At 32.2% G+C, this 25,788-nt stretch overlaps 1 protein-coding gene across 3 annotated transcripts; it reads right to left on the reverse strand.

The window, feature by feature from the left end:
• Positions 1-5,106: 5,106 nt before the first annotated feature.
• LOC109813678 (ADP-ribosylation factor GTPase-activating protein AGD1) lies at positions 5,107-25,056 on the reverse strand. 3 transcript variants are annotated; one of them, XM_020377910.3, is made up of 20 exons: positions 24,598-25,056; positions 24,235-24,311; positions 22,879-22,979; positions 22,429-22,499; positions 20,161-20,223; positions 17,915-17,959; positions 17,219-17,284; positions 17,061-17,108; positions 16,879-16,974; positions 16,754-16,795; positions 15,894-16,109; positions 15,612-15,743; positions 15,315-15,524; positions 15,149-15,235; positions 14,731-15,063; positions 12,403-12,548; positions 12,245-12,338; positions 7,195-7,360; positions 6,879-7,116; positions 5,107-5,759 (listed from the first exon to the last, which is right to left on the reverse strand). In XM_020377910.3, the coding sequence occupies exons 1-20, from the start codon at positions 24,640-24,642 to the stop codon at positions 5,651-5,653; spliced, it is 2,385 nt and encodes a 794-aa protein (XP_020233499.1). In that variant the 5' UTR covers positions 24,643-25,056; the 3' UTR covers positions 5,107-5,650. The 3 variants fall into 3 exon arrangements, with proteins under 3 accessions (XP_020233499.1, XP_082925272.1, XP_082925274.1); XM_083069146.1 differs by lacking the exons at positions 22,429-22,499; positions 22,879-22,979; positions 24,235-24,311; positions 24,598-25,056 and adding an exon at positions 21,904-22,084; XM_083069148.1 differs by lacking the exons at positions 22,429-22,499; positions 22,879-22,979; positions 24,235-24,311; positions 24,598-25,056 and adding an exon at positions 21,904-22,084 and having other exon boundaries at positions 17,892-17,959.
• Positions 25,057-25,788: the final 732 nt, after the last annotated feature.

A 25,788-nucleotide genomic window follows, 5' to 3' on the forward strand; every position in this document is an offset into this window, starting at 1 on the left:
GAATGGTGATATCTTCAGACTTTAGGTGACACAACTTTCTCTCTTTTCTCTTTCCTTTTTATGTAAGGTTACTTTTATCTTTCTACATGATAACCACAATAGACATATATATAAAATGGAAATAAATTTCCCTTGGCTATATCCATCAAAGTTCAATTCAAATATTTATTTAAATGCAATCGAGATGCTGCCATTTGTTTGAGGTATTTATAGATATACAGGATGGGGTTCTGTTATCACAAATGCTAATTGAATTTAAAAAAAGGTTTCCCTCTTTATAAACACCATGCTTAATTATCAAAATTCATTATCTAGGGCACATTGATAAGCATATAAAGAGTAAGATAACTATTATAATTCTATATTGTTTCTTCTGATTTGGTGCCACAATGGGTTTCTTTTATTATTCTAAACATGTTATTATAAATATATTGATGCCATTAAGATAATGGGTAATGATAAATCAGTACACGTAGAGACTTAAAAAAACCTAATAATTTCAAAATAAAAATAAAAATAACATCAAATTATATGAGCAAAGGGGTTAATAATTCTATTTCTTTATTTATGGTACCAAAAAAAGGGGTTAATAATTCTATGTAAAAAAAAGTCAAACTTCTATGTATTCTATATAAAATAACAAAATTCAACATATAGCTCATTCACATTCAAAGAATGATGAACAAAGGGAGATTTTTATTAAATTGTTATTTTAAAGGGAAAGGTTAATCTTCAATGTAGTGATCACACAAGACGAATATATACCATTTTCTTCTCCAGTTGCACTTTTGCATAATTAATCACACGACCCCATTATTGTGTTTGTCTCATTGTAATCACTTAAATTACGTAGGAGTTCCAATAAAATTTTGGAAAAAAGTTTAAAACATGCTCATATAAATAAAATTAAAAGACGTAGACTTGAAGAGCAAGAATGAGTTGCACATTGAAGCTTTATTTGACAAGTTCAATAAACTTTTTTTTTACAATAAAATGACTTAATTTTAATATTTAAAAAATTAGACTAATATTGAACAGTTAAAGAAAGTAGTTCATTGTTGATGAGCCTAACCAGATTGAAAAAGTGACAATTTAAGATTATTTGTTATGATAAATAATTAAAATGAAATCACAAAAATAAAGTTAGTGAAACTTTAAATTAACATAAAATAATTCTTCAAAATGAATTGCAGAATAAAAAATTAATAATAAGATACTAAATAAATTGTAACAATTTGCATGTAGATCCGAATGTCGTGTAGGGTTTTATTATCCACATTTTGTTTGGTGATGAGAAGGTGTTGTTCAGAATTGGTTGCATGATTCATCATCCTTTTGGAGGAATAAATTAAAAGCTTGCAAGTTGTGAATACTAGAAATGGCAAGTATCACACTTGACCATCTGAATGGGTAAATTGCTTTTGTTTTGTCATTATGAACAAAAGAGGAATAAAAAGGTCAATAAGAAATTTATCTAAACTTTTTATTTACCAAAAAAAAGTTAAAGTTCATTTTCTTTTGTTTGTGTTACCATTCTTGTCTTATTATACTTTTTTTTTTTCTCATAAAAAATCTTTTTTTAATAATCACTTTTAAATTAAAGTCTTTTATGTGTTTATTTCAGTTTCTTAATATAATCGTAAACTGAAAAAAAAATTGAAATCTTTTTAGAATTAGAAGTTATTTTCAACAGATTGTCATAAAAATAAGTTTTTTTTTTCTTCTAAAAAGTTATTTTTATGATTGTAAGCAAACATAAAATAACCATATTTTTTACAATGTTTTCTTATAATTTTTTTTCCTTCTATTTCTCTCTAAAAAAATGCACTCTTTGCACATGGGTTAGAGGTTGCTACTTTTGTTTGAGTTATCATCCTTGCTGTTGTTACAGTTTTTTTTTCTTCATAAAAAATACTTTTTTTAAAAAAGCCACTTTTAATAATCTAAAATATTTTTTTAAAATAATATTTTATTTTGAATAGATTAACATAAAAATAAGTTATTTTTTTATAATTTATTTTTATGACTGTAAACAAGCATAAAATAACTTATATATTTTTTAAAGATCTAAAAAGTAATTACTAAAAATTATTTTATATCAGAATCCCTTTTTATTTTTATTCTGCGACAAACTAGTCTTTTATATATATATATATATAAAATTTATTTTAAAACTATTTTTCTTTGTTTCTCTCCATAACTTCATTTATCTTATATCACATATTCTCTCTCTTTTTCTAAACTTTCTTAGTAAAAAAGTTATAAATCAACATTAATAGGAATAAAATACGTTGAAATGCCCTAATAAACTAAGTATAAAAATTGTTTTTAAAGATAAATTATATATTTTTTATTTATCTTATTTTAAAGATTTATTTTACTCTTTTATCTTTTAAATTATTTATTTTGATCTTATATATTTTAAAATCGATTCAATTTAGTCATTCATAAAGAAATATTATTTTTAATTTTAGGATATGACTTCAAATATATTTTTTTGATTAATTTAAAATGTGAAGCTTAATTCGTTAGATTCACTAAAAAAATATTGAATCCTATAGATATTTGAACCAAAAATAGTCATAAACTTAATGAAATTCATGTGAAAATGAATCCAATGAGTCATAAAAAATTAAAAAAACTAATATCAGATTATTTTCTTTGGTGTTCATGAGAGTTATTTTTCATGTGATCTTCATTATATTTTTAATTTTTTTTAGATTTTAACATCAATTCAATTTCACAATTTTTTTACATGAATTATGAATCTAATAGAACAAAATTTACATTTTAAATAAGTAAAAAATGATTTAATATCATGTTCTAAAATAAAAAATTAATCACCGTTTTAGAAGAATTAAGTTGACTTATATTTAAAAGATCAAAAATAAAAATGAGCATTTTAAATATAAAAGACCAAAGTAATGAATTTAAAAATAAATAAAGGATAAAAAATAATATAATTTAACCTATTTTTAATAATCATTTTAAGTTTAATTTTAAGAAAACGAAACTTGTAATAATAAGTGAAAAGATACATGATGTGAGCATGGAACAAGGTAATAAGTGGTGAGAAAGACAATACAATCATACACAAGATATTAGAAGGAATACATCAAGTTTCTATAGTTAGTTAGACAACTAGCCTCCTTTGGACAGTGTCACATTATACAGACCAATCAATCAAGTGAAGAACATAGTCCATAATTTATTACTTCTTTCTCTAACTGCAATCGAGCTACATAGCTGGTTAGAGTAAAGTTATATCTCCTTATAATATCTTCCTAATAATCTTCTCAATACCTTCCTATTAATGAAGTCAACATTTTATTTGAAGGGTTTGTCTTAGCGTCATCTCTGTCGTGTGAATTTCACTTCAAAGATACTCTTCATTTTATTACTAAAATTTGAGAGAAATATAACTTTTCATAATGTATTATTTTCATTTTATTTATTTTTTCAAAAAATAAAAAAATAGAAGAAATAGACATAAAAAGAAAAGAAGAGAATCCAAATTCAAACTTCATAACTAAACAACTAGTTATTTATTAAATATTTATTTCGTTGAACTCTATGAAATATGGACGACAATTTATGTTTAACAACCCATTTTATTAACATAGAAATTAGAAAGTACTATTTCAAGTCTCAAATATAAGAAAAATAAACAATCTTATGTACTCGAACTTGAAACCAATAGATATGCGAAAAAGAAAATAATTAGCTAGTAAGAAACTGTTCACTAAGTAAATAATTAATTAAAGTAATTAATGGGAACCAAACTCAAACTATGATAATACAGCATTGGCAGTTAAGCACGCTTAATTCATCTGGCACTCATACACACTCTCATAGGATATTACTTCATCATAGTGGCATGCCGTTGCAAGTATCACTCGGTGCAAAAGCACAATATAATTTTGCATATTGGGTTATGCAAGTCACATCAGATTTATATCGTATCCATTTCAGTGGGCATCTACCACCTAAAAAATCTTAACATAGGTTGGACAGGTAACAAAAATGAGAAAGGAATTTGAAGTTTAAGCATTGGTATCAAGTACCGTGGAGGTAGATTTTTTATTTGGGCAGTTTTGCGCACACCAAAATATTACACCAACCTCAGACTCATTTATTCTAGTGGTATTTTGGGTGTTCTCTTTTCTTCCTTCTTGGTTAAAGATCCTAACTTCAGCTTTATTGATTACAATTTTGAATCTTCATTCTTATTTTGGATGTTCCCTTTCTAATTACTTATCTTGACATTTTTTTTAATTCTTTATAATAGGGGACTTAACATTTTGAAAAATAAATAAAAAATATGGAATTTTAATATTAAAAATATTACTTATATTTTTCACTGCAAAATAACTACAATTTTTAATTATTACATTCTAAAGACGTTTATTTCAAAGATACGTTTGACAAGATTTATTTCCTTAATTAACATTTAATTTATGAAACATGGAAAATGCTAGTTTCATGAACACGAACCACTCAAATCGTTAACACGTCTTTGAAAATGAAAGGGAGAATTTGAAAAGATTTAAACTAGAAAAATATACCTTTTGATTTGATTAAACTAGAATATAAATTTGATTAAGAATAAATCTTTTAAATTGAAGTAACGACTAAACATTTCATTTTAAAAAGTTACAACGCTAACGACTTTTAATAACTTTTCACATTGTGTTTGATTCAACTTATATAGGAGAAAATTGATTATTTTGTATCAACTTATTATTTTTTTAAAATAAAATAATCATTCCTCCAAAAAAATAATTCTAATCAAACATGCAATAAATTAATACAAAGAAACTTGAGCATGAGCAATATGAAATTGTAACTTTTTTACTTTGTTGCCTTTGTATCATGAAGTAGGGAAGAAAAATCACATCTAAAATCCTTCAACCAAGTTACATGGTTTTTGGAAATTTTATACAGTCAACTAATTAGATATTATCATTCATGACTTTTTACTTATTTATTATAAAATCAATAACTTACTTTAAATAATAATTTATGATTAGATACCAGTATAAAATTACTATATACCGTTTGTGCATACCTATTTTCTTTTAAGCATGTGGTATTACAGCTAAGACATTTTCAAATTAAAAAGTGATGAATTTTTATGCTACTTGATGGAACATTGAACCTAACAATTCTGTCATAATCAACAACTTAATTAAGATCCACGTTTTGGGAACGCCGTCCCTTACATTTCTCTTTTGTAACTGGGCCATACTTGATTAAGATCCATACATTAAACCTCTCTTTTTATTTATTATTATTATTATTTTGTCTCTTCTCCTTCTTCTGTTTCTTCTTTTTTCCAAGGAACTTAGCACCATGTTGAAATAATCATTTAAGTAACTTATATACAGTCCTTGGAGTACATGACAATGATTCCAGTCCCAAAAATTAAATGAGGATGGAGGCTGCAAAGTAGAACATTGGAATAGACGCGAAACCCCACAATCAGCCCATCACATCCTTCAGTTAAGAAGATAGTTACTATACAAGATGGGCCCAATAAACTAAACCACTTGCTCCAGGCCCCTTTTGCTCGTATGTATGGCTAGTTGGCTAGTGATTGTCTATCTGAAACATGGATTTAATGATTGCTTATGGTAAGATTTTGGGCATGTCATCTGCTTGCCAAGAGAGGGAGAATTTCATTGCCAACAGAACCGGATTCTAATACAAGCTTAAGAGGAGTGTTGCCTTCTTTATCTGCGATATATGTATTGGCCCCCCTGTAAATTATTGGTCAAGCTATGTCAATTTTCCAAATTTAACTAAAATTTATCGATAATGAACACAGTATATCTGGAGATAGAACATGAAGAAAATTTCCAGGAAACTGAAGTTTGAAATTGTAATGCAATATTTATCTTCCTGGTCGCATAAATCTTATTATTTGAATGATATATTAATTCCACCAACCTAATCTCAAGTCTGAATTCCAGTTGTGTGGTTATGGGGTACAGCTTACCAAAGGAAAAAAGGACAAAAATGAATTACAGAAATGATATTTGCATATTAAAAATAAGAACTCAACTAAAGCTATTGTGGACAATAAAACAAAAAAGAAAAACATAGTTCAACACTCTTTCTCTGTGCTCCCCTCGGCCACCCAAGCAAAATAATAAAATGGTGTTACTTTTTCTATGAGCAAATGCCATCACTTTTTTTTTTGATAGGCAAATGTTAGTTGTTAATTGTTAGTTTTTTTGTTAGTGGGGGGATTCGAACCCACACCCTCCTTATCACTCCAACCCTATGTCCCTCCCCCCAAACCACCTGGACCACCTTATAACTCCAGCAAATGCCATCACTTAATGAATTGTGTTTAGTTTATGCTTCTAAGCACTATTATGACGCCAATACGCAGAATTGATGGAAATAAGTGTAAAACTAATCATTTTAAGGGGTATCAACTTACTGTGAACAGAAGTGGAAGAATATTATAATATACATTCAAATTTCATACATGTAGAACCAATCACATATGAAGTGGTGGATAATGCTTAGTATCACTACAGGTTTGGTATCTTCCTCCCCATAGGCAGTGTAAATGTGTAATCGATCCTTTGATGACTATAAAGTGAATTTAGGATATAAGATCTATTAATAAATTTCTTCATAAACACTTGTAAGAGAACAAAATAAGATAATAGTATAATGAATTGAGTTTTTTTCATAAGCTAAATTAGATAAGTCGATTTTAACTTACAAGAGAATCTTAATTTATTTTACCTTCTTATTTTTTTTATTCCTATACTAGTGTTCATGGAAAAAATTAACCAAACATAACTACAAAATACAATGATTGAAAGTGTTTGGGAAATATAAGGAAACTTCCCATTAATTACCTCATGATGAGAACTTTTGCAGTTGCGGTCTTCCCTCCAATAATACAATAATGTAGTGGTGTCCGACCTTTAGAATCACAAGCATTTATATCTGCTCCATGCTGTAGGAGCAGATCCACCATGCCAACGTCACAAGTTAGGCATGCTAGGTGAAGCACGCCAGAACCATTAAAGAGCTGATTTTCACTTTGAGATGCAATGTTTAAATTACTTGAAGAAGCCAGGTTGAAAGAGTTACCTGCACAGCATATCATTACTTCCTGGTTTTTCGATACCAAAAACATTGCTGAGTTGAGACTTATTGAATAAGACATACCAGACAATGGTTGACAACTGATGGCATTGATGTCAACATCCGACTTGACAATATGCTGGTACACTGCTTTGTTGTCATTGGCACAGATGCTTTCCTGCACCTGCTGTGCCAGTGAACGGGGAGGGTGGTTTTTCTTTGTCCGGTGAATAAATATTTTCTCAGAATACTGCAATAAGAAACTGTTAAGTTCTATCTCCCATATATTAAACTTCCGACAAATAATACTTCAAGAATAAGATTGCCATTATTAAATGCTAGAGGTTATTTATGAAGGGAGAAAAAGTATACTTATCCAAGGTTAAATAAGAAATTTAGTTACCAAATATTCAATATATGCATTTTTTTATACCTATATCAAAATGCAGCTAGGAATTCAAATGTCATTTTGCATTGTTGGAAAATGTGGATGATTGACTAAAGAGTAGTTAAATTGGCTTGGTTGGGATTTGATCTGAAACCAAGTAGTCCCAGTCCCATGATAGAATCAACTGGTATAAGAGAAAAAAAAAGAAAAAAAGTGAAGAACACTCAAGAAAACCAAAAGGCTTTTATTAATTTCCTCTGTCCAGCCACTGCACTGAATCAAATACACTTCCTATTATTTCCCCAAGAATGAATGACTCCCTTCTTAACCCCTCTTCCTACTTATATACACCATCACCCACATGACTCAGTAACTCATTAACTAACTAACTAACCAGGGGTTACCTACCAATACTCTTCCCCTGATGTTTCACTTTGCCTCAAGGTGATGGGTTTAACCATTTTTCTTCCACAGGGAGCATATTTGGGAAAGCTTTTTTCCTTTCCTTTCCTTTCAACTAATGTTTGAAAGGAAAAGCTGTTTGCAAAAAAATGTTGGTTGTTTGGGACAACTTATTGTAAACAGTTATTTATATATATATATATATATATATTATTTTGTGAAATATAAGCTATTTTCTTTAGTATGAAAATTTGAAGATTGTGATTATTTTTCAACAGTTTTTTTCCTCCTACAACTGATTTACTACATAAAAGCTGATTTTTTGTTATATCCAAACAAAATTAAATATCTCAAAATCACTTTTCAGCAAATTTACCCAAACAAAAATCTATTATGATTATGATCGATTGTAACAATAATCGATTATACATATAATCGATTATTGAAATAATATAATTTTTATAGCTTTCCCAAACACACCTTGAGTCCCACTTTTTTGTGGTGTGTAATACTGTAGTTATCTAACGAAAACCGTCCAAGGTTGATTTGTGTGTGGAGATTATGGAGAGGTGAGGCAATATCAAAGTAGCTACGATAACTCCTTCTTTGTAAACTTCGGTGAATTGTGTACTAATTACCGTGGACACCACATAAGTTCCAAGTACAACCACCAAACTAGCCGCAATATCTTTACTGCCAAACATAACAGCAGCGTCATTTTTTCCGTTGTTGTGACAGCTGCATCACTTGACTCATAGTTTTGCGTGTTTTCTCCTTTGAAAAAGTTGGAAGATCTTGTAGCTTGTTATTGGAACTTCAACAGTTCCCTTCCATGTGCACCAATCTTGTTGGCGCAAGACACCACCACTCTTTGGATCAGGAATCCAACGATGACTGGCCTTAGTCTACTCTACGCCAACTTTTCATGTTCAATAGGAAAAAAACATGGATTAGATCCTGTTTCTTGTTTTGAATTTGAGATTTTGCTTGACCACTAACCTTTAACTTCCAAGTGAATCCCACAAGGGTCAAATAAGAACCTTCTAATTATCACTTGCGGCCAAATCCCATCAAAATCCCCACCAAGACAATAAAAAGGAACAAGAAGCTTCTTGAAATCCTCACCTAGTATTTCGTAATTGACACCAAAAATAGGCTGAAAGAGAATACCATACCATAGCTTGCACTTGGGGCTTGGGTAATTTTGCAGCAGGTGCATTAAAGCATAGTTATTTGAATCTTACGATTCACGATTAGAATCTTACGATTTGATACAATTTGACAACCTACCGATATGTATCTTAAGATGATTCTAAAATGATTTTGTATCTTACGATACATGAATGAATTTATACGATTTTGTATCATCGATACAATTCATATGATTCATTATTGTTTTCTTTTTTACCTTAATTTACCAATTCTCTTGAAAAATTGAAATGTCATATAAGTTTAAATTGTTAAATAAAAGGAATTGAAGGAACAACACTGATTTTTGGGAGGCTCTTTGCTGAACTGTGCAAGCAGCCACTTCTCTTGGCCTTGAGGCTGTTATTATTTGTATTTTGTATTGAAGCTTATAAGCTACTATGTATCTATGTATGATTTCATTTTTTTACGTTTTTTATGTTCAAATATGTTATGTTTTTATTGATTATGAATCTTATGATTCCTGATACAATTCGCTTCATGATATGGAAATTAGGCTTTCCGATACACAAATTATATCCAGACTCAACTACTATGCATTGAAGCAATTTGGGTAGTTTTATAAATTTAAATCTCACTCGTGTTCACTCCCAAAAAAACAAAGTTGACCAATTGCTTGCTGAATTGCAGAAATTAGTGATGTTCCAACTTGCTTTCTATTTAAAATTAGCCTTTAGCCCTTTTACCACCATTTTTCTTGTTCCTCTTGGCTTTGCTCCTGTATCATTTACATACTACTCTTCGACGTAGGTTCAAAAGTAGTTGCAGGTACCTTGAAGCCTAAGGGAAGGAAATCCTTCCGTCATGCTCAAGCCCACTTTACATTTTTGAGAAGCCCATTCCTTCTTCCCAACAATTTGAGCCATGACTAAGTTAAAAGATGGGTCCATTTCTGTATTTTTTACATTGTCCCTGATTCTTTTTCTTCATGAGTCATGCTTGGACCTTGAGTATGTGAAACTACAACTTATGATGTTCATAGCTTCATCATCACCGATGTCCCATTTGCCTCCAACCAAGATCGAGTCTGTTGCTTCAGTTGGTGGTGGTGGGGCATCTGGCCTATTCAAGACCCACCCTTTTCTTGTTGTTGATTCTGCCCTTTTCAATGTCAACACTATTGTATGTATGTCATCACCAACACAACAACCATTGATGTTGAGACTACCCTAAAAAAAAAAACCCATTTTTGCAGCATTCTTTGCAATTGTCCTATTTGATTCTTTCTCTCTTTTCTCCTAGCAATGTTCTTTGTTGATTTCTTGGACCCATTCCTCATTCTGTCATTTCTATTTGCCTTTCTTGTATGAGGTGTGCTCCATACTAAGAAACTACAAATTCTAGTCGTCTTTGAAGCTAAAGATTTCCCCATCTTAAGTCTCTTTTTCTTTGTCCATCCACCATTTCAAATTCTTCTCTGCTGCCATGATTCTTTCCTTGTTGCCTTTTGTCATCAGTTTCATCTCCTGTTATCTTTTCTTGCTGCTTTTCATCTGCTTTTGCTCTATGCTCCATTGGTTCTTGGCTCTCCTCCTGAATTTCATCTCTGCCATTGTTTTCTTTCTCTTCAGGTTCTGAATACTAAAGATAAACTCCAAGCTCTGGTTGGAACAGCTTGAGCACATCCTTCTCTAAGGGGAAAAATGTCAAATTTTGGATGTTCTTCTTCCAAGAAAATCACCAACTGAGAGTGTCTTCTCTCAGAGTACTATCCAAACCAAAGATAGCCTCCGTCTCATCAAATCTTGGAATCATCTTTCCTTCAAATTTAATAATCATCTTTCCTTCAAATTTAATAATCATGTTCACAACCACACAGCTCCAGGATCAGAGTATGGTGATACTAGTTAATAAGCCTTCAAGCACTTGGGATACCCTCCGATAAAAGCTAGTTGTTAAGGAAGGAGAACCAAACACTTAAATATTCAACCAAGCATCCCATATTACTCAATGTGGGACTTAGGCATCCCATAATACCCAAGTCCCTATCATCCCAAAGGGTTTAGGTAAAACATGACCCTAAATGCCCCAGAGTTAAATATAATCAATGCAATAAAAAACCATAAACAAAACAACGAGATAATTTATGGTTAATCATTAAAACTATTTCTTTCTGTTTTGTACTTATGTAACAACTTCAAAGCAATTTTAAAATCAGCATTAGAAAAAATTTGAGTTTCATATCGACTAAAAATAAGAATAAGATTTAGTATATAAGTGGGGGACAATTCTCACTTTACAAGCTGATTTTTAAGTATGAGTTAGGCCCTAACCCAAATTAATAATACTTGGTATCCAAAAAAAATTCATTTGAATATCACAGATTATTGTGGAGTTATCTGTCTAAACATAGAACTCATTCTTTCAAAAGTAATTGTACTAGAATTATCCAAACCCACCCATTTTTTTTTCTAGTTATAGAAAAAAGAGAGAGGAACAAATTGGAAGATGTATAAAATGCACTACTAAAGAATAAATTGTCTACTTTCAAGCATTTGTTGTGTGTGTCAGATTAGCTTATTTTTTTTAAAAGTGATTTATTTTTATATCAGCTTTCCAAGAAAGCTTTTGAAAAAATATGATTATTTCGCTAAAACAACAGTTACCAAACATGCTACCCTCTTCACCTACTATAGGGGCTTAACAAGGGACACCGTGATACAAGAGTTGAGACTTATGCAATAGAGTTTGAGAAATCTAAGATAGAAAATGGAGACACTTGTAAAGCTGTTAATCTTATCTGGTCATTCTATTAAGTTCTTTTTTTGGGTGAAAAACAAGTAAGCAAATCTAAACTCCTAAACTTGACCAAAAGGATGAAAATCAACAAATCATTTATGTTGTAGAGTTCACCACATTGGAATATTGGATCCCAACTTTCAACATCCAATAAAAGTCAATATCATAAAAACAAACAATCAAGGATACATTTCTAAATCGCCTAGTTATTAAGAGATTATAAGCATGTCAAACTTTTTAGGTACTTAAATAGAATACATTTACTTATTGTTATTCTAAGTAGTAAAATATAGGCTAAGAATTCTTTACTTCACAAATTTGAGGGATTCAAGCTTCTACCATCTTTCTAAACAGGAAATTGCAAATGAAACTTGAAACTTTCTTAGAATACCTTACCTTAGCATGAATGAACCTTTCCTTTAATGAAATAGAATCGTCATGTTTTGGTTTTCTTGCATGAAATAGCTCCTCTCCATTTTCCATGGATGAACTACATTGTAAATGCTTATTAGCATAAGTTCAAACACAATGCCATCAATTTTAGCAGTACTTACCCAGCACGGGTGTCAACAGTTTGCAAATTACTTGGTGAATGCAGTTGCTCCTCCCAAACTGAGTTTGCAAAAAGATTTCCTAATGACTTAAACATACTTATGATAGAGGGATCCCAGACTTTGACATCAAGTGTCAGTGATCTTACCTGACAAAAATGTTTCCCAACTTAGCTGCAAAAGTAAGAATTAAAATAAAACAAAAAGATCTTGTTTTCCCCTTTACTGATAAAAAAATCATTTTGAAAAATGATAATGTTGAAAAAGGGGAACACAAATGAGAGGAAAAAGAAGAAGAAAGTAATGTTAGACTTGGATACTAAAAATAATTCTACAAACAATTGGTACAATTGCTACAGGTTTTGGATGATTGTCAATTTACAATGCTGTTTGTTTTGTATTGTTTGCATTGGTAGTCGCACAATGATAAATTAATATTGTAAAATTCATTCATACATACATACACAAACACACACACCTTTAAGGATCCACTTCAAGAGCAAGTCTTGTTTAACATTTAATAACTTTTTATAAACATTGGATTTCATTAATCCAACCATTTTTATATAATTTAAAAATTACTTGCTATTTCATCAATAACTTTATTTTGATAGAATATACCTATGAAAGATCAATTTATCTAAGGTTTGACATGCATAATCATCAAGATTCAAGATGGATATCACATGATTCAACAATTGAATTTGTAAATTTTGTATTCAATAAAAAGTTAATTAAGGGGAGTAAATGTCAAAAACTTACTCCTAAAGTAAGTTTATCTCTTCCCATATGTGTGTGTGAGGGGATTATAATGTGAGAATGAGAAATAAATATTAATCATTAGATCTTACCATGAGTGATTAAGATTAAAACACAAGTTATGTGAATTTTTTCAAAAAGTCACATGACTTTTTTAAGTAATCACATGAGATTAAATTTTGATCATGCATGTATGACTGTATGGTCCAGGTTTACTCTTCTCATTCTCATAAAATGATCCTATCACTATATGTATAAGGCATATCTAATTAGAGCTCAGAAGGTGAAAAGAGTAAATCTTGACTAGACCAACCATACATGAATGATCAACATTGCTTTAATTAGTTTTAATCTCAGTCATTCATTTGAATTTATGGTAGTGATTCTCTCTTACATTCTCATCTCTAATTTGATTCCATATATATATATATATATATATATATATGAGGCAAGCAATCGTACATTTGAATTTTATTGTCCTTATTTCTCACCATAACCAAAAGTCCTCATTTGATATATTCCCTATATGAGTTATGTGTATGCATTTTTTACTTATTTGCGTACTCTAATTTATTTTAGATTGGTTAACTATAGTTAATTTGTCTCGACATTTTGTGGTTTTGGGACTTGTTAGATGCGAACCTTAAAGAAATAATTTAGTTCAAAAGAATTCTGTCCACATGCACTTACTACTATTATCATTCTCCATATATATATTGACAATTAAACTTTAAATATATAATTGTTGGGATGCAAACAAAGTTCCACTTCGTTTAAACAAGAGGATGAATATGAGTTTATATACACAAAATTGTCTTTATTGGTAAAAGGCATTTTGAATGATGTTCAAAAGCAAAACCGTAAGAATTTAAGCCCAAAGCGGACAATACATTACCATTGTGAAGATATGTGTGTGTGTGAAAACCCCTCGGTGCACAAGTGGTATTAGAGCCAATGGTCAACCAGGTAACCAATTCAACAAGTATGATAGAGTTGACTAGTGGATTCGGGTATAAGATCCCTTATATCGAAAGTCTTCCAAGTGGTAGGTTCATGTGTTGAGGAGAGTCTTCCCTCCATCTGTAGAGGATAGTACTTAGAGTGTGACTAAACTCTATGAGCCACCATTAGATATATTCATGAATTGATAGCATTCGTTGTAAGGGAGGGTAAACCATGGTCCTTTGTTTGAGGAGAGGATTGTTAGAATGCAAACAAAGTCACACATCATTTAAACAAGAAAATGGACATGGATTTATATACACACAATTGTCTCCATTTTAAGAAACCTTTTGGGTGATGTCCAAAAGGAAAATCGTGAAGACTTAAGTCCAAAACAAACAATATCTTGCCATTGTGAAGATGTGTGTGAAAACTCCCCGATGCACAACAATAATTTAATTAATTTATATTTTTAAGTGTAGCCATTGTTACCTAGAAGCGAGGGCTTTGAGGTAGTAGATACCAGATCCTCTAACCCTGTCTATAGCTTTTATTTTGGTAAAATTGATAAGACACGAACCATATACAACATTAAATTGCAAGATTAAATGTGTGACTTCAAAGACTTACTTTTGATATATGTACACCAAGATTTCGATGAACACCAGAACATTCGATGCATATAAGGATGCCAAGGTTTAGGGATGCCCAGTCTGGTTCAGGTTTACCACAATCAGCACATTTGTCATTCCCACTCACCTTTCTAAGAGCATCAATTGGCTTTTCAATTCTTATACTGTGCTTATGCAACTGCAAACTTCTAAACGAACGTAACTGATTAGGGCTGGAATTCTTGGATGAAGACTTTATGGTCCCAGTGTGTTCACCATCTGGGGAACTTCCTAACTTATCAATATTGTCGTCAGAGTGAGAGTCATCGTTTTCTGAGTCAGCTGAGAAAGGCTGTCACAATTGTTTTACAATTATAGTAATCAAAATTGATATGGGCATCAGAAGATGCACTTAAAATAAAATATCTACTACGTACCATTCCCAATGTCTGGACACTCAACAAGGAGGCAATTACTCCATTTATCTTTTCCATCCAATCCATTTGGTCCACTGCATTTTCTGCCTGCATTGCTTCCCTCATTATTGTTGTAAGGAATAATAAATGCCCAAACTATAAACTGATGAAGTTTTGGAGCAAGTACCTGCAATGTATAGTTCTTTGATGGAGAAATAATCCTGAAGCAGAATCTTAAATCTGACTGATCAGCATCAACCTTGATTGTTGATGTCAGCAGGTTTACTGTATGACGTGCTTCATCATGGACACCCCCATGGTAATGAGAAGAAAGCCATCGACTCAGAAGCCCAGAACCATCGCCACTAATCCTCTTTGGAGATGGTTGATTGCTGCCCTGAAACGGGATGCTCAGCATTTATTTAGAAGAATGAGCATTACCTAGGTTATTGCATTAAAATTTGAGTTTTAGTTGGTGACTTACATGTGATCCACTCCATGGTTTGCGGTAGTAATACAACATTCCTCGACTGTCAAGAACAAAATACCTTCTTTTCCAGTCACCTCTCAAATTGGAGGATCGTTTTGAAAGGTATCCTTGTCGAATGATTTGAACCTAAATTTGCACACATAATGAATAAATGACAATGGACAAGACTCAGGACTCAAAATATTTGCCAGTAACAAAACCTGGTTTGAGAAGTTGTGAAATAAAGTAATACATAATCTCATACTCATAGCAAGAGGAAAACATTGTTTTCTTTACCTTTCCGTTTGCAGCAGATTCCATAACTACATCTGCCACTTCATTTGATATCCTAGAAAATGGATGTGCAGAGTCTCTACTAGGGGAACCATAAGGACCATTCAAGGACAACCTACTTTCTTCGTAAACGTGTCTTTTATAGTCTTGCATTCTTTTATAAAGTGAAATTTGCTCCTTATTGTAACTTTCTCTCGACTGATGTACATAATCCATAACCTGCAACATAGCTGAGTCAAATATTTTGGCACTCTATCCCTTCCTCTTATGAATCAAGTTAAGAAAAAGGTTCACTTTTTTCAATGACAGTTAGTGATGCCCACCCTTGGATCAATATCATGCCTCACAGGAAGGACTATTAGGCCTTATAATTTCTCATTGTAGCCACAAAATTGTAGCAAATCATTTTTAATTAAACCATTGAAAATTATTTCTACAAGAATAAAAAAGGCACCCCAGATACAGCATACAGGACAGAAAGTCTACTATTCAGTCAATAGATCAGGAACACTAATCTTAATTTGAAACCAAAATTTTTGTTCTATACTTGAAAGTAAATGTGTCACTCTGGTTAATTGGTGGGTTTCACATCTGGATGACTGACTCTACCAATTATTCAAGGTTGAGTTTTGACTTTTGAGGAAGTACACTATCCTAACAATTCCAAATGTGTTAAATTAACCTAATAGTCAGATAGTAGATACATTAACAATGTGTCTTGGACTCTTGGCTGGTTGATCACCCTTGGTTTTTAGTTTTAGAAAAATCAAAAACAAAATGACATGTATTTATCTGTGGAAAGAACTATGTGTACTGTCAGTAGTCAAATTATAATAAAAAAAATAGGGAACTAATAGTAAAACCTCACTAATGAAAGGTTCCATCTGATGTAGTAGCTGATACCCCTGCAAGAGAAGAAATTTCAGATACAGCATAAGTGCAATATTGCATATGTAGAAAGTTCCATATATGTGATTATGCCATACACCTGTTGAAAGTGTCGAAGATGAGCATCCATAATTCCAGCCATAGCCTCTAAAAACTCAAATCTCTTTTTGACCTCAATGTTATTAAGAGTGCCAACCTAGATGATTAAATGTCATGTGGTTAATCCCTAATGATATACATCTTTTATTTTCTAAGTATAATCTCTTATGCAACTTAAATTACCAGATTGAAACGGGCTTCCTCAAATGATGCTCTTGCATCCTGCAATTCCTGGAATGTCTCTATACCAAATTAGATTCAAAAAGGATCATATTGACTCATGAAAAGCTATTTGACTAAGTTCCGAAACAAACATGCCAAAGAAAAGCTGCTGGAAATACCTCTTCTATGACAGTGGCAATGTCAATCCTAGTGCTTTTTCTTAGTGACATAAACTTTTCACGTGCCTGTAGCACAAAATCCACATTGCTTGCAGGTTATGATCAAGAGATATGTAAGTGAACTTTCCACAGCACTACATACACACAAACTCATGCATCATGCTCCTTCAAAAGTACTGCAAACTCAATTTGAAATTTTGATATGTACTTCACCAATTAAAATGCAAGTACTTTTTGAATGTAGTCTCCAGGAATTGTGTTAAAAATCGATTATGCCAAAAAAAATGCTACTACTTCAAGGTTCTATCAAATGAGAATAACTGAAAGATCAATCTTGACATTAAAACCTGAACTCTTACTCCCTCAAAAATCAAATTTTGATGCATCAACATAAAAATTCAACAAGTGAACTGGAGAATTCAAATTATAAATCCATTGAACCTATTCATGGTGATAATTCATTGACTAGGAAGCATATAGACAATACAAGCATTGATTGAACTGTGAATTGTGAAAACTAAATCATATTGATAATCATACTCCTGGTATGAGTTAACAAGAGAAGCACTTGTGCTTCTTATTTAGTCAATTGTTTATGTCATGTAACTAAACACATGTAGCAGAAGCGAAGAAAAGAAAATCTATGGATGAAGAGTGCATCACACTGTGTAACCTTCTTAGGAAAATGAGATGCACCTGGTCATATACAAGGGAGGCTTTATCAAAACGTTTACGAGCTTCCTGCAAGTAATGCTTGATGCATTAGAATTAAAAAACAAAAAACACTATTGCAGTCATCTGGAGGCAGGAAAATATGAATGTATTATCAGATACGGAAAGCAAACCTCAGGCCAAAGAGTGAACATTGGTAATCTCATCATGAATAGGTTCAATTGATATTCATCCAATGAAGTATAATTTAATCACAGTTTTTATAGTAGTCATAATTTCAACTTTATTGTTTCAATACCAAAACAAGATTGCAGTTAGAAGCAGGAGATAAGGTCACCTTTTAATCATTTATATTTAAATGAACAGAGAACTGTTACTCTCTGTGAGCCTAGGAAGTAAAACATTATTTGTTTTCTTCATGCACGATGCTAAATGACTGAGCTTTTTGTAAAGAATAGAGTGCTCCAGTTCTTTTCTTCAGGTAAAAGTTGTCATCTAGGAGAGAATGAAAATATTTGGACCTGTATGTGAGAGAATACTCTTCTCAATGTTGGCTCTTTTGTGTTCAGTTATTTCTGTTTTCTGTAGCTGTCCTAATCAGTGTTTTATGTTTTCAAGTAGCATCAGTTAGTTAGTTGCAAGACAATATAACTGTCTCATTTAGTCTTGTTGACCTTCTGCACTATAAATATTTCTTGTAAGTTGAAGCTTATATCTGTACTACAATTTTGCATTTCAATACAGAAAACCTTTACTAAATTCTATCATTTACATCAACATTGTAGGTTGTTTTTCAATTGAGTAAACAGTCAAGCTGCCTCTACCTTTACTTTAGTTCATTTTGATGTTTGTGGTTTAGTTACATTTGTCCACTTTTGGGTCAACATATTTTGGTACATTTATTGACAACTACTCTCCATTTATTTGATTATGTTTGTTAGAAATTCAGAAGAGAGTTTGAGTTGAACGAGATCAGAAAAATTGCATTGCATTATGAAGATATTACATAGGGGTTAACTTGTAACTAATTGTTGATTCAACAATTACTTACATGAAAGTGATTGAAGTAACAGTTAGACTCGAGAGCTTGCAGAACAAAGAGCACAAATTTATTGACAACAACAATTCTAGAATTAAACCAGAATCTGTAGTATTGCTAACACAAGCTACTGTCCTAAAAACAATGATCCACTCGTACCCTCTCTAAATGCTCTACTTTCCTATATCCATATTCCCCAAATAACTTCCACCACAAATTAAAAATGCCCTATAACAAATAAAATCAACTCAGATAACTGCCACACCCATTAGGCCGTTACACAATTGCCCTACTGAGTCTACCTTCAATTCCTCCTAACATACACCTCTAATGGTTGTCCAACAGAAATCGTTGTATCAGTAATAAAATCAAAACACAAAACATACAGAAATCTGATCCTTACACATTACAACCAGAAAGCAAACAAAACTAAGAACCAACAGATTACTACGCTACAGTGTATTATGTGTGAGTGTACTTTGATATAATCAGATGATGTTTGCAAAGCGTGTTTGGCTGGGCTTATTTGTACAGGCTGAAAGCTCAATAGCTTCATATTGAGAGACCGTGTTAGAATATTAAATTTTATCATTCAATAATTCATGTTATAGTTTATAGCCAACCATAAATATGTTGATTAGCTTGTGTTAGGCTACAAGTTAGCTACTGATTACTAGGCTCTAAGTTATCTTCTAATTAACTCCTAATTGCCCCCTTGATTACTCCACTAATGAATTGTAACCAAGCTAGGAATAAGAAATTGCGTATGGGTAGCACATGCTCTTTATGAATTACTTCATCCAGCGATCTATATCTCCGGAGAATGAGTTAAATAACTAATTTGTTAACTCTTCTCCATATCCACATGTTCCTAATATTATTAACTATTTAAGGTGTTCCTTCTTTGCTGCACAAACTAGTTCAAATATATAAAAGCATAAAACAGAACTGAACTAGTGATTTCATTTCATATGAGATTTCATGTGAAATACAAATGAAGTCTTGTCACATACCAAGACCTGTTCATACAACTTGGGAGAGGAAGGGCAACATCACACTACTTAAAGACTTGGAAAGATCCACTAGAGAAACTACTGATTATTGAAGCTAATCCATATCATTAAGTATGACATCTTACTGTTCCATCACTTTAATGTATAATAATTAATAATCAACACTATTGTGTATCAACATTAAAAAAAAAAAAAAAAACTTACTACTCACAGTATACCTTGACTTCATGGATGTCAACATGGACAATGGGTACTAACCGGTCATTGAAAATGTGCTCAACCTAAGAAGCAATATTAATTAAGTCAGTATAAAAACATCAATTTGAACAACTGCCTCTAATTTAATAGGGAAAAAAATTTCCAATCATCATCAAGCGACAAATTATACTTGCTATAGATGCTCAAGTTTTAGAAGTTAAAATAAGCTTGGAGTTAATCAAAGGATTATTTGTCCTCACACTCACCATCAAAATGGTGTAGTTGAGAAGAAGCATTGGCATATTGTAGAACTTGGACACTTTACTCGCTCAGGCATCTCCACCTCTCAAGTTTTGGTATCATGCATTCATTAATAGTATATATTTAATCAACAGATTTCCTTCATCTATTCAATGAAATCCCTTATCAAAGACTGTTTCATCAATCTCCTGACAACAACTTTCTCAAGATATTTATATGCAACGCTTAGCTACTGTTTTCATAACTTGAAGTACTTAGGAAAGGACTGAAAGGTAAACCTAACACATTGGACCTATAAGGTAAGGACGTACAGTTGAATTAATCCTAAAAAACAAATTAACAAAGAAGATAATGGGTTTAATTGAACATAGCCATCAAAAAAGTAGGGGTAAATTCTCATGTCCTGAAAGAGAATGTAGACTACCTTTGGTTAATTAGCCTTCAAACAGAATCAATGAGAACATTGAAATAAGAGGATTAGGTTAATAGGAAGTCTAAGTTTGAAACTCCTTAATTCTGGAAGCTTTTCTTAATCTTGAATTTTCCCAATTTTAATTTTTGCTTTTGCCTTAATTTGATTCTCAACTGTATTTTCCAATTCAATCTTTAAATTAAATCCTTTTTCCTTTTCACTTGATTTTATTTAATTTGCTGTAATTGCAAAAGGCCAAAACATGCAGTCCCTGTATTATTACTAAAACGATACCGTAATCTGTATTGATCCTCAAAATGAACAACTTGTAGCTACTTAAATAAAGTCCCACTAGTTTTCCAAATGAGTGAAGCATGATGACTAAGCCAACTAGACCACTCCAGTCCAAAACTTTCAATCCTCCAAGGTCAAAAACACAAACAATTGGGTGCCTCCAATATCTCGCAATGATTTGTTTCTGTTGTATTTTTAGCACTGAAACAGAGCATCGTTGCCTCTGCAAGAGTACTGAGTTTTTTGGGATTCCCGTCCTCCCCTTTCTATCATCTCAAGAGTCACACTTCTGCCTTGGAGTTACAGGATAACAATCTTTGCCATCCTCATCTTTATCATTAGAGTTGTTTCAACTTTCAAACACTGCATGAGTAATGTAGTCCAGTGAGGAAAGCTAAGTCAAGATGCTTGAGGTCCAGAACTCCACCACTATTGATGACCCATCTCCTTCAATTTCTTCTTGTGTCACTGTTCTCGATTCTTTTCTTGGTCCTTCCAACATATTTTGATTCTTCTCTGCTAGCATGATTTTTTTCTTGGCTCTTGATCCCTAGAACTTCATCTTAACAATTGTTTTCCTCTTCCAATATGAAATATTGCTCATAGTTGCTAATGTGACTTTCTCCGCCTCCAAATCTCTTGCTAGCTATATTACTTGGTACCAAAATTTAGGCTTGAATGTATGGACTCTATACTTGAGGTTAAGCCATAAACCACCCAAAAAATACCTTAAAATATTATTCTTCTAACATATCAACTTAGTCAGAAAGAAATTCAAAGATCTCATTAAACTCACCAATATTTCCCTCTTGTTTCAGTTCTATCAATTCTTGATAAGGATTTTCAAAGTATATCCCCTGAACCAAGCCACTAACGCCAACTTGTCTCAAGTGAGTGTTTCTCCAGTTGGTTTCCACAATTTGATGTATGATAGACCCGGACTACACATTACAGCACATTATTGTCCTGAAGACTCACGTCTCCTGCAGAGAATATCCGCTGTTCTAAAACTTGCATATATAACCATGACTGTCCACTTACACCCCAATCGTAAATTAAACATTACAAAGCATAACTGTCATATGAAGTAACAGCCATTCACTACAAAGTATAACTGCCCATCCACACTATTCCTAAATTAAATACTGCAAGGCATAAATGCCATTCATTACACACGTCCTCTTCTAGAATAAACATTCCGAATAGCAGGTTTTGGAGCATTGTTTGGATTTCCAGCAAAAATATAAAAAACATATCCTTAACAAAACAATACACTGCTAAAGAACAAGAAAGACAATTACAACATTAGATAAATCATTACTTGAGACCGGAGCAGCTCCTTGTATGTACTGATTTCTCTCAATGCTATAGTAAATTTGGTCATAACAGGTCCTGGGAATACCAAACAAAAATTATCAATAGCGATAGCCAAGATAAAAATTTCATTTAATGAGACTGCATCCAGTATATTACGTACATTCATAGGAAGCACATGGGTTAAAAAAAGCACAGCAAAGAATAAAAAAACAAGAAATGTTTTAGAATACTGAAGCAACTTCAACCATATTTCCTAAGGGATTCTAGAAGCTTATTTCCTGGCTTAAAAGTATCACGGCAACATTAGGATTTGTTATATTCAGCCTATTTTTCATGTCAGTTTAGGGCTTATATAACCCAAGTAATCTTCAGATAAGCATATTTCCAGTTTTTTCTTCTCACTAAACATATCACAGACAAGGCAAGTGGGAGGGAAAAGACCCATAAGGCTTACCTCCCAAAGCAACAAAATGAGGATCATTGTGCCCTCCTCCAAAATTTTCTATGGCACTTGCAAATGCAATGTCCCCGTCATAAGCCTCGCCAAGACCTTCCCTAAATTGTTAAAAATACCAGGAAACAAGAATTTTTAAGAATGCAAGAACTGTGGCTATAGCAGTCAAAAGTATTCCTTGATTAGATCAAATATCATGGCACAAACACAAATTGTTATGGTATTTGCAATACATGCATAAGAACTACTGTTTTTTTAAAGAATCTTAAACAGTTCACATAAAACACGAAAATCGAAAACCATTAGACATTAGCTTTCTTTCCCTGTTCCTACTCTATTTTATACAACTAGTGAACTCAAGACCTAGTGCATCCACCTTGTCCGAGCATATATTTATTTGTACATCCAAAACTTGAAAACTTACCAAAATTATATGCTTAAAAACACTTTATATATGCTTTGAGGTGTTTTGCTGAAACCATGAAGCAGTACAAGAGTTTGTAGCTACTTGATTGTTTGAAATTTTTTAGGATGGAAAGATGATATAAGAAAAATCTCAATATGAGGTTGTAACTCCCTCTTGGCACATTTGCTTGCTTGTCACCACATCAACCTAACCCAAGACACAAAATTATAGTGTCGTCTGAATAACATCATGTATTCAACAAGAGATCGAAACATCATAGAACTTGAACATCAATACCCTTTCTATAAATTATTTTAAACTGTTTAGTGGCTCAGCTGAGAGCATTTAAGGTCAAGGACCTTGTCAGGAACCCCTAATTAGGAATTGGGAAAAATACAGGACAGAATATTATTGAATAGAAAGAAAAGAACAAGGAATAGTAGAGCAATCTCTCCTCCAAGGGTTTTCCCTTCACAAAGAGCTAATGCTCAATTTAAAAAAGATACCCGTCACAATGAAATCCTTTCCCCTTACCACCTCCTCTTTATTTAACCCATTAACCCCCCAACTAACTAAACTAATCAATATTCTATCTGTCAATAACTCCCCCTTCTCCTTATATCCTAACAGGCCTCCAGAGAGACGCAAGTATCATGAGTTCTTGCAGGTTTCAAGTTTCAACATGTAGCTCCTAGAGATGGAATGAACTAAAGGAAGTTTATCAAGCGTGAGAGCAAACGAGGATACTTTTCATTTCTATTTATTTATTGAAGTACGTGCTTAATTAGGATAATGAGGATCTAGTTGTGCTTTCTTTTTCGGTAAATATCTAGTTGTGCTTAAAACTTGACGCTCTTCTAACCTTTATTCCAAAGTTATTAAGAGAACAATCCTATATAACTAGGCAACTAAATTCAAATTACAACGGGATTTATACGAAGAAAACTCACGTATACTTTCGACATCCTTTGTAGAACTTGCAGCATCTCACGCGCAACGATTCTGCACTTTCCTCCAAACACTGGAGCTGCATCCACAATATTCACACGATTTATCAATGAATTTAGCAACCTATTATATTACCCTACCAACCACAAAACACATTCTCTAGTCTCAACACTAGTACATTATTTCAATACAAGTATACAACACGTCTTCATCGATTTAAACATAAACAGGTAAAACAAATCGCGAGATGCAGAATGAGTACACTGCACAAACGGCACCGTTCGAACACAATCGTTCAATTAAAGATTCAAACGAAGACGCCACGGGAAATTATAAACAACGAAACGGAAGAATAAGAGGAGAACCTGCTGGCGGAACATTGGAGTGTCATCGAGATTTGCGAAACGCATTTTCGAGAAATCTTCGTGTTCGTGTTGGTCCTCGCAGAGAAAGGAATCGCTATGTGTCTAACGGTTGGTTGGAGAGAAAGGAAGGAAGAGAAAACAGAGAGAGAGAGAGAGAGAGAGAAAGGGAAAGTGAAAAATAAATAATAATATTTGGAGCGCGTTTGGAGGGAGGTTGGGACTTGGAAGGAAGACGGTTAAGAGTGTTTGCGATATTTCATGTCTGTCGTTCACTCAAAATTTAATTTCACCCGCCATTTGTTTTTTCATTGGTAGGGCAAAAACGACGTGTCTTTTTTGGTTGGCATTGGCGTGTTACGAAACGACGCTGGCGTTATGACCTGTCCCGGGGCAGAGCAGACACCTCTCGCTCTCAGATATGCGCATCCACCGTTTTCTCACTTTCCTCTGCTCTGCTGCATTAAAAATGGGTTGCTTTCATTCATCCATTGGTTCACTCTTTAATCTTTAATGCTACACGTGAAATTGGGAGCATTATCCTTCCTCCATTCATTAAACTGGGAAACTATTACAAATTCTTACTGTATTCATCTTGATCAAGCAGTGAATTTTTTTTTTTTTCACAGCTCAAGCAGTGAAAGTTTACTACAAATATAATAAATAACCTTACATAGTTAAGGACGGCATTCAGACTAAAATTTAATGAATATCCGTAAATATTATTTGTAACGATATTTATTAATTAAATGAGCTTGGGTTCAGTAATTATTCACAAAAGTATATATGGATTTTTTTTATGAGTAACTATATGCGAATGTTATACTTCCGATTACCAACCCTAATTATAATATATATTTAGGTTTAATTAATTGTTTCGTCCATATATCTCCATCATTGTTTTGTTATAATCTCTATACTTAAAATTTTTTATATTTTAGTTTCTATAGAAACCAAATGTTATATTTTAGTCTCTGTAATTAGTTATTAATTATAGAAGGATAATAAGGAACAATTCTTAATTATTCCTAAAATTGCAAATTCAATAATAAAAAAAGGTAACAAAGTAATCAACCAACTAATTGTAAATGTACTATTTTTCATTGTTGTTAATTCATAGATGACAATTATAATAATAATAATAATTATTATTATTATTATTATTATTATTTAATTTTTTTAAGAGAGCTGACA

This window comes from Cajanus cajan, chromosome 2, assembly GCF_000230855.2.
Source record: "Cajanus cajan strain Asha chromosome 2, NIPB_CcT2T_4, whole genome shotgun sequence".
Classification (NCBI taxonomy): domain Eukaryota; kingdom Viridiplantae; phylum Streptophyta; class Magnoliopsida; order Fabales; family Fabaceae; genus Cajanus; species Cajanus cajan.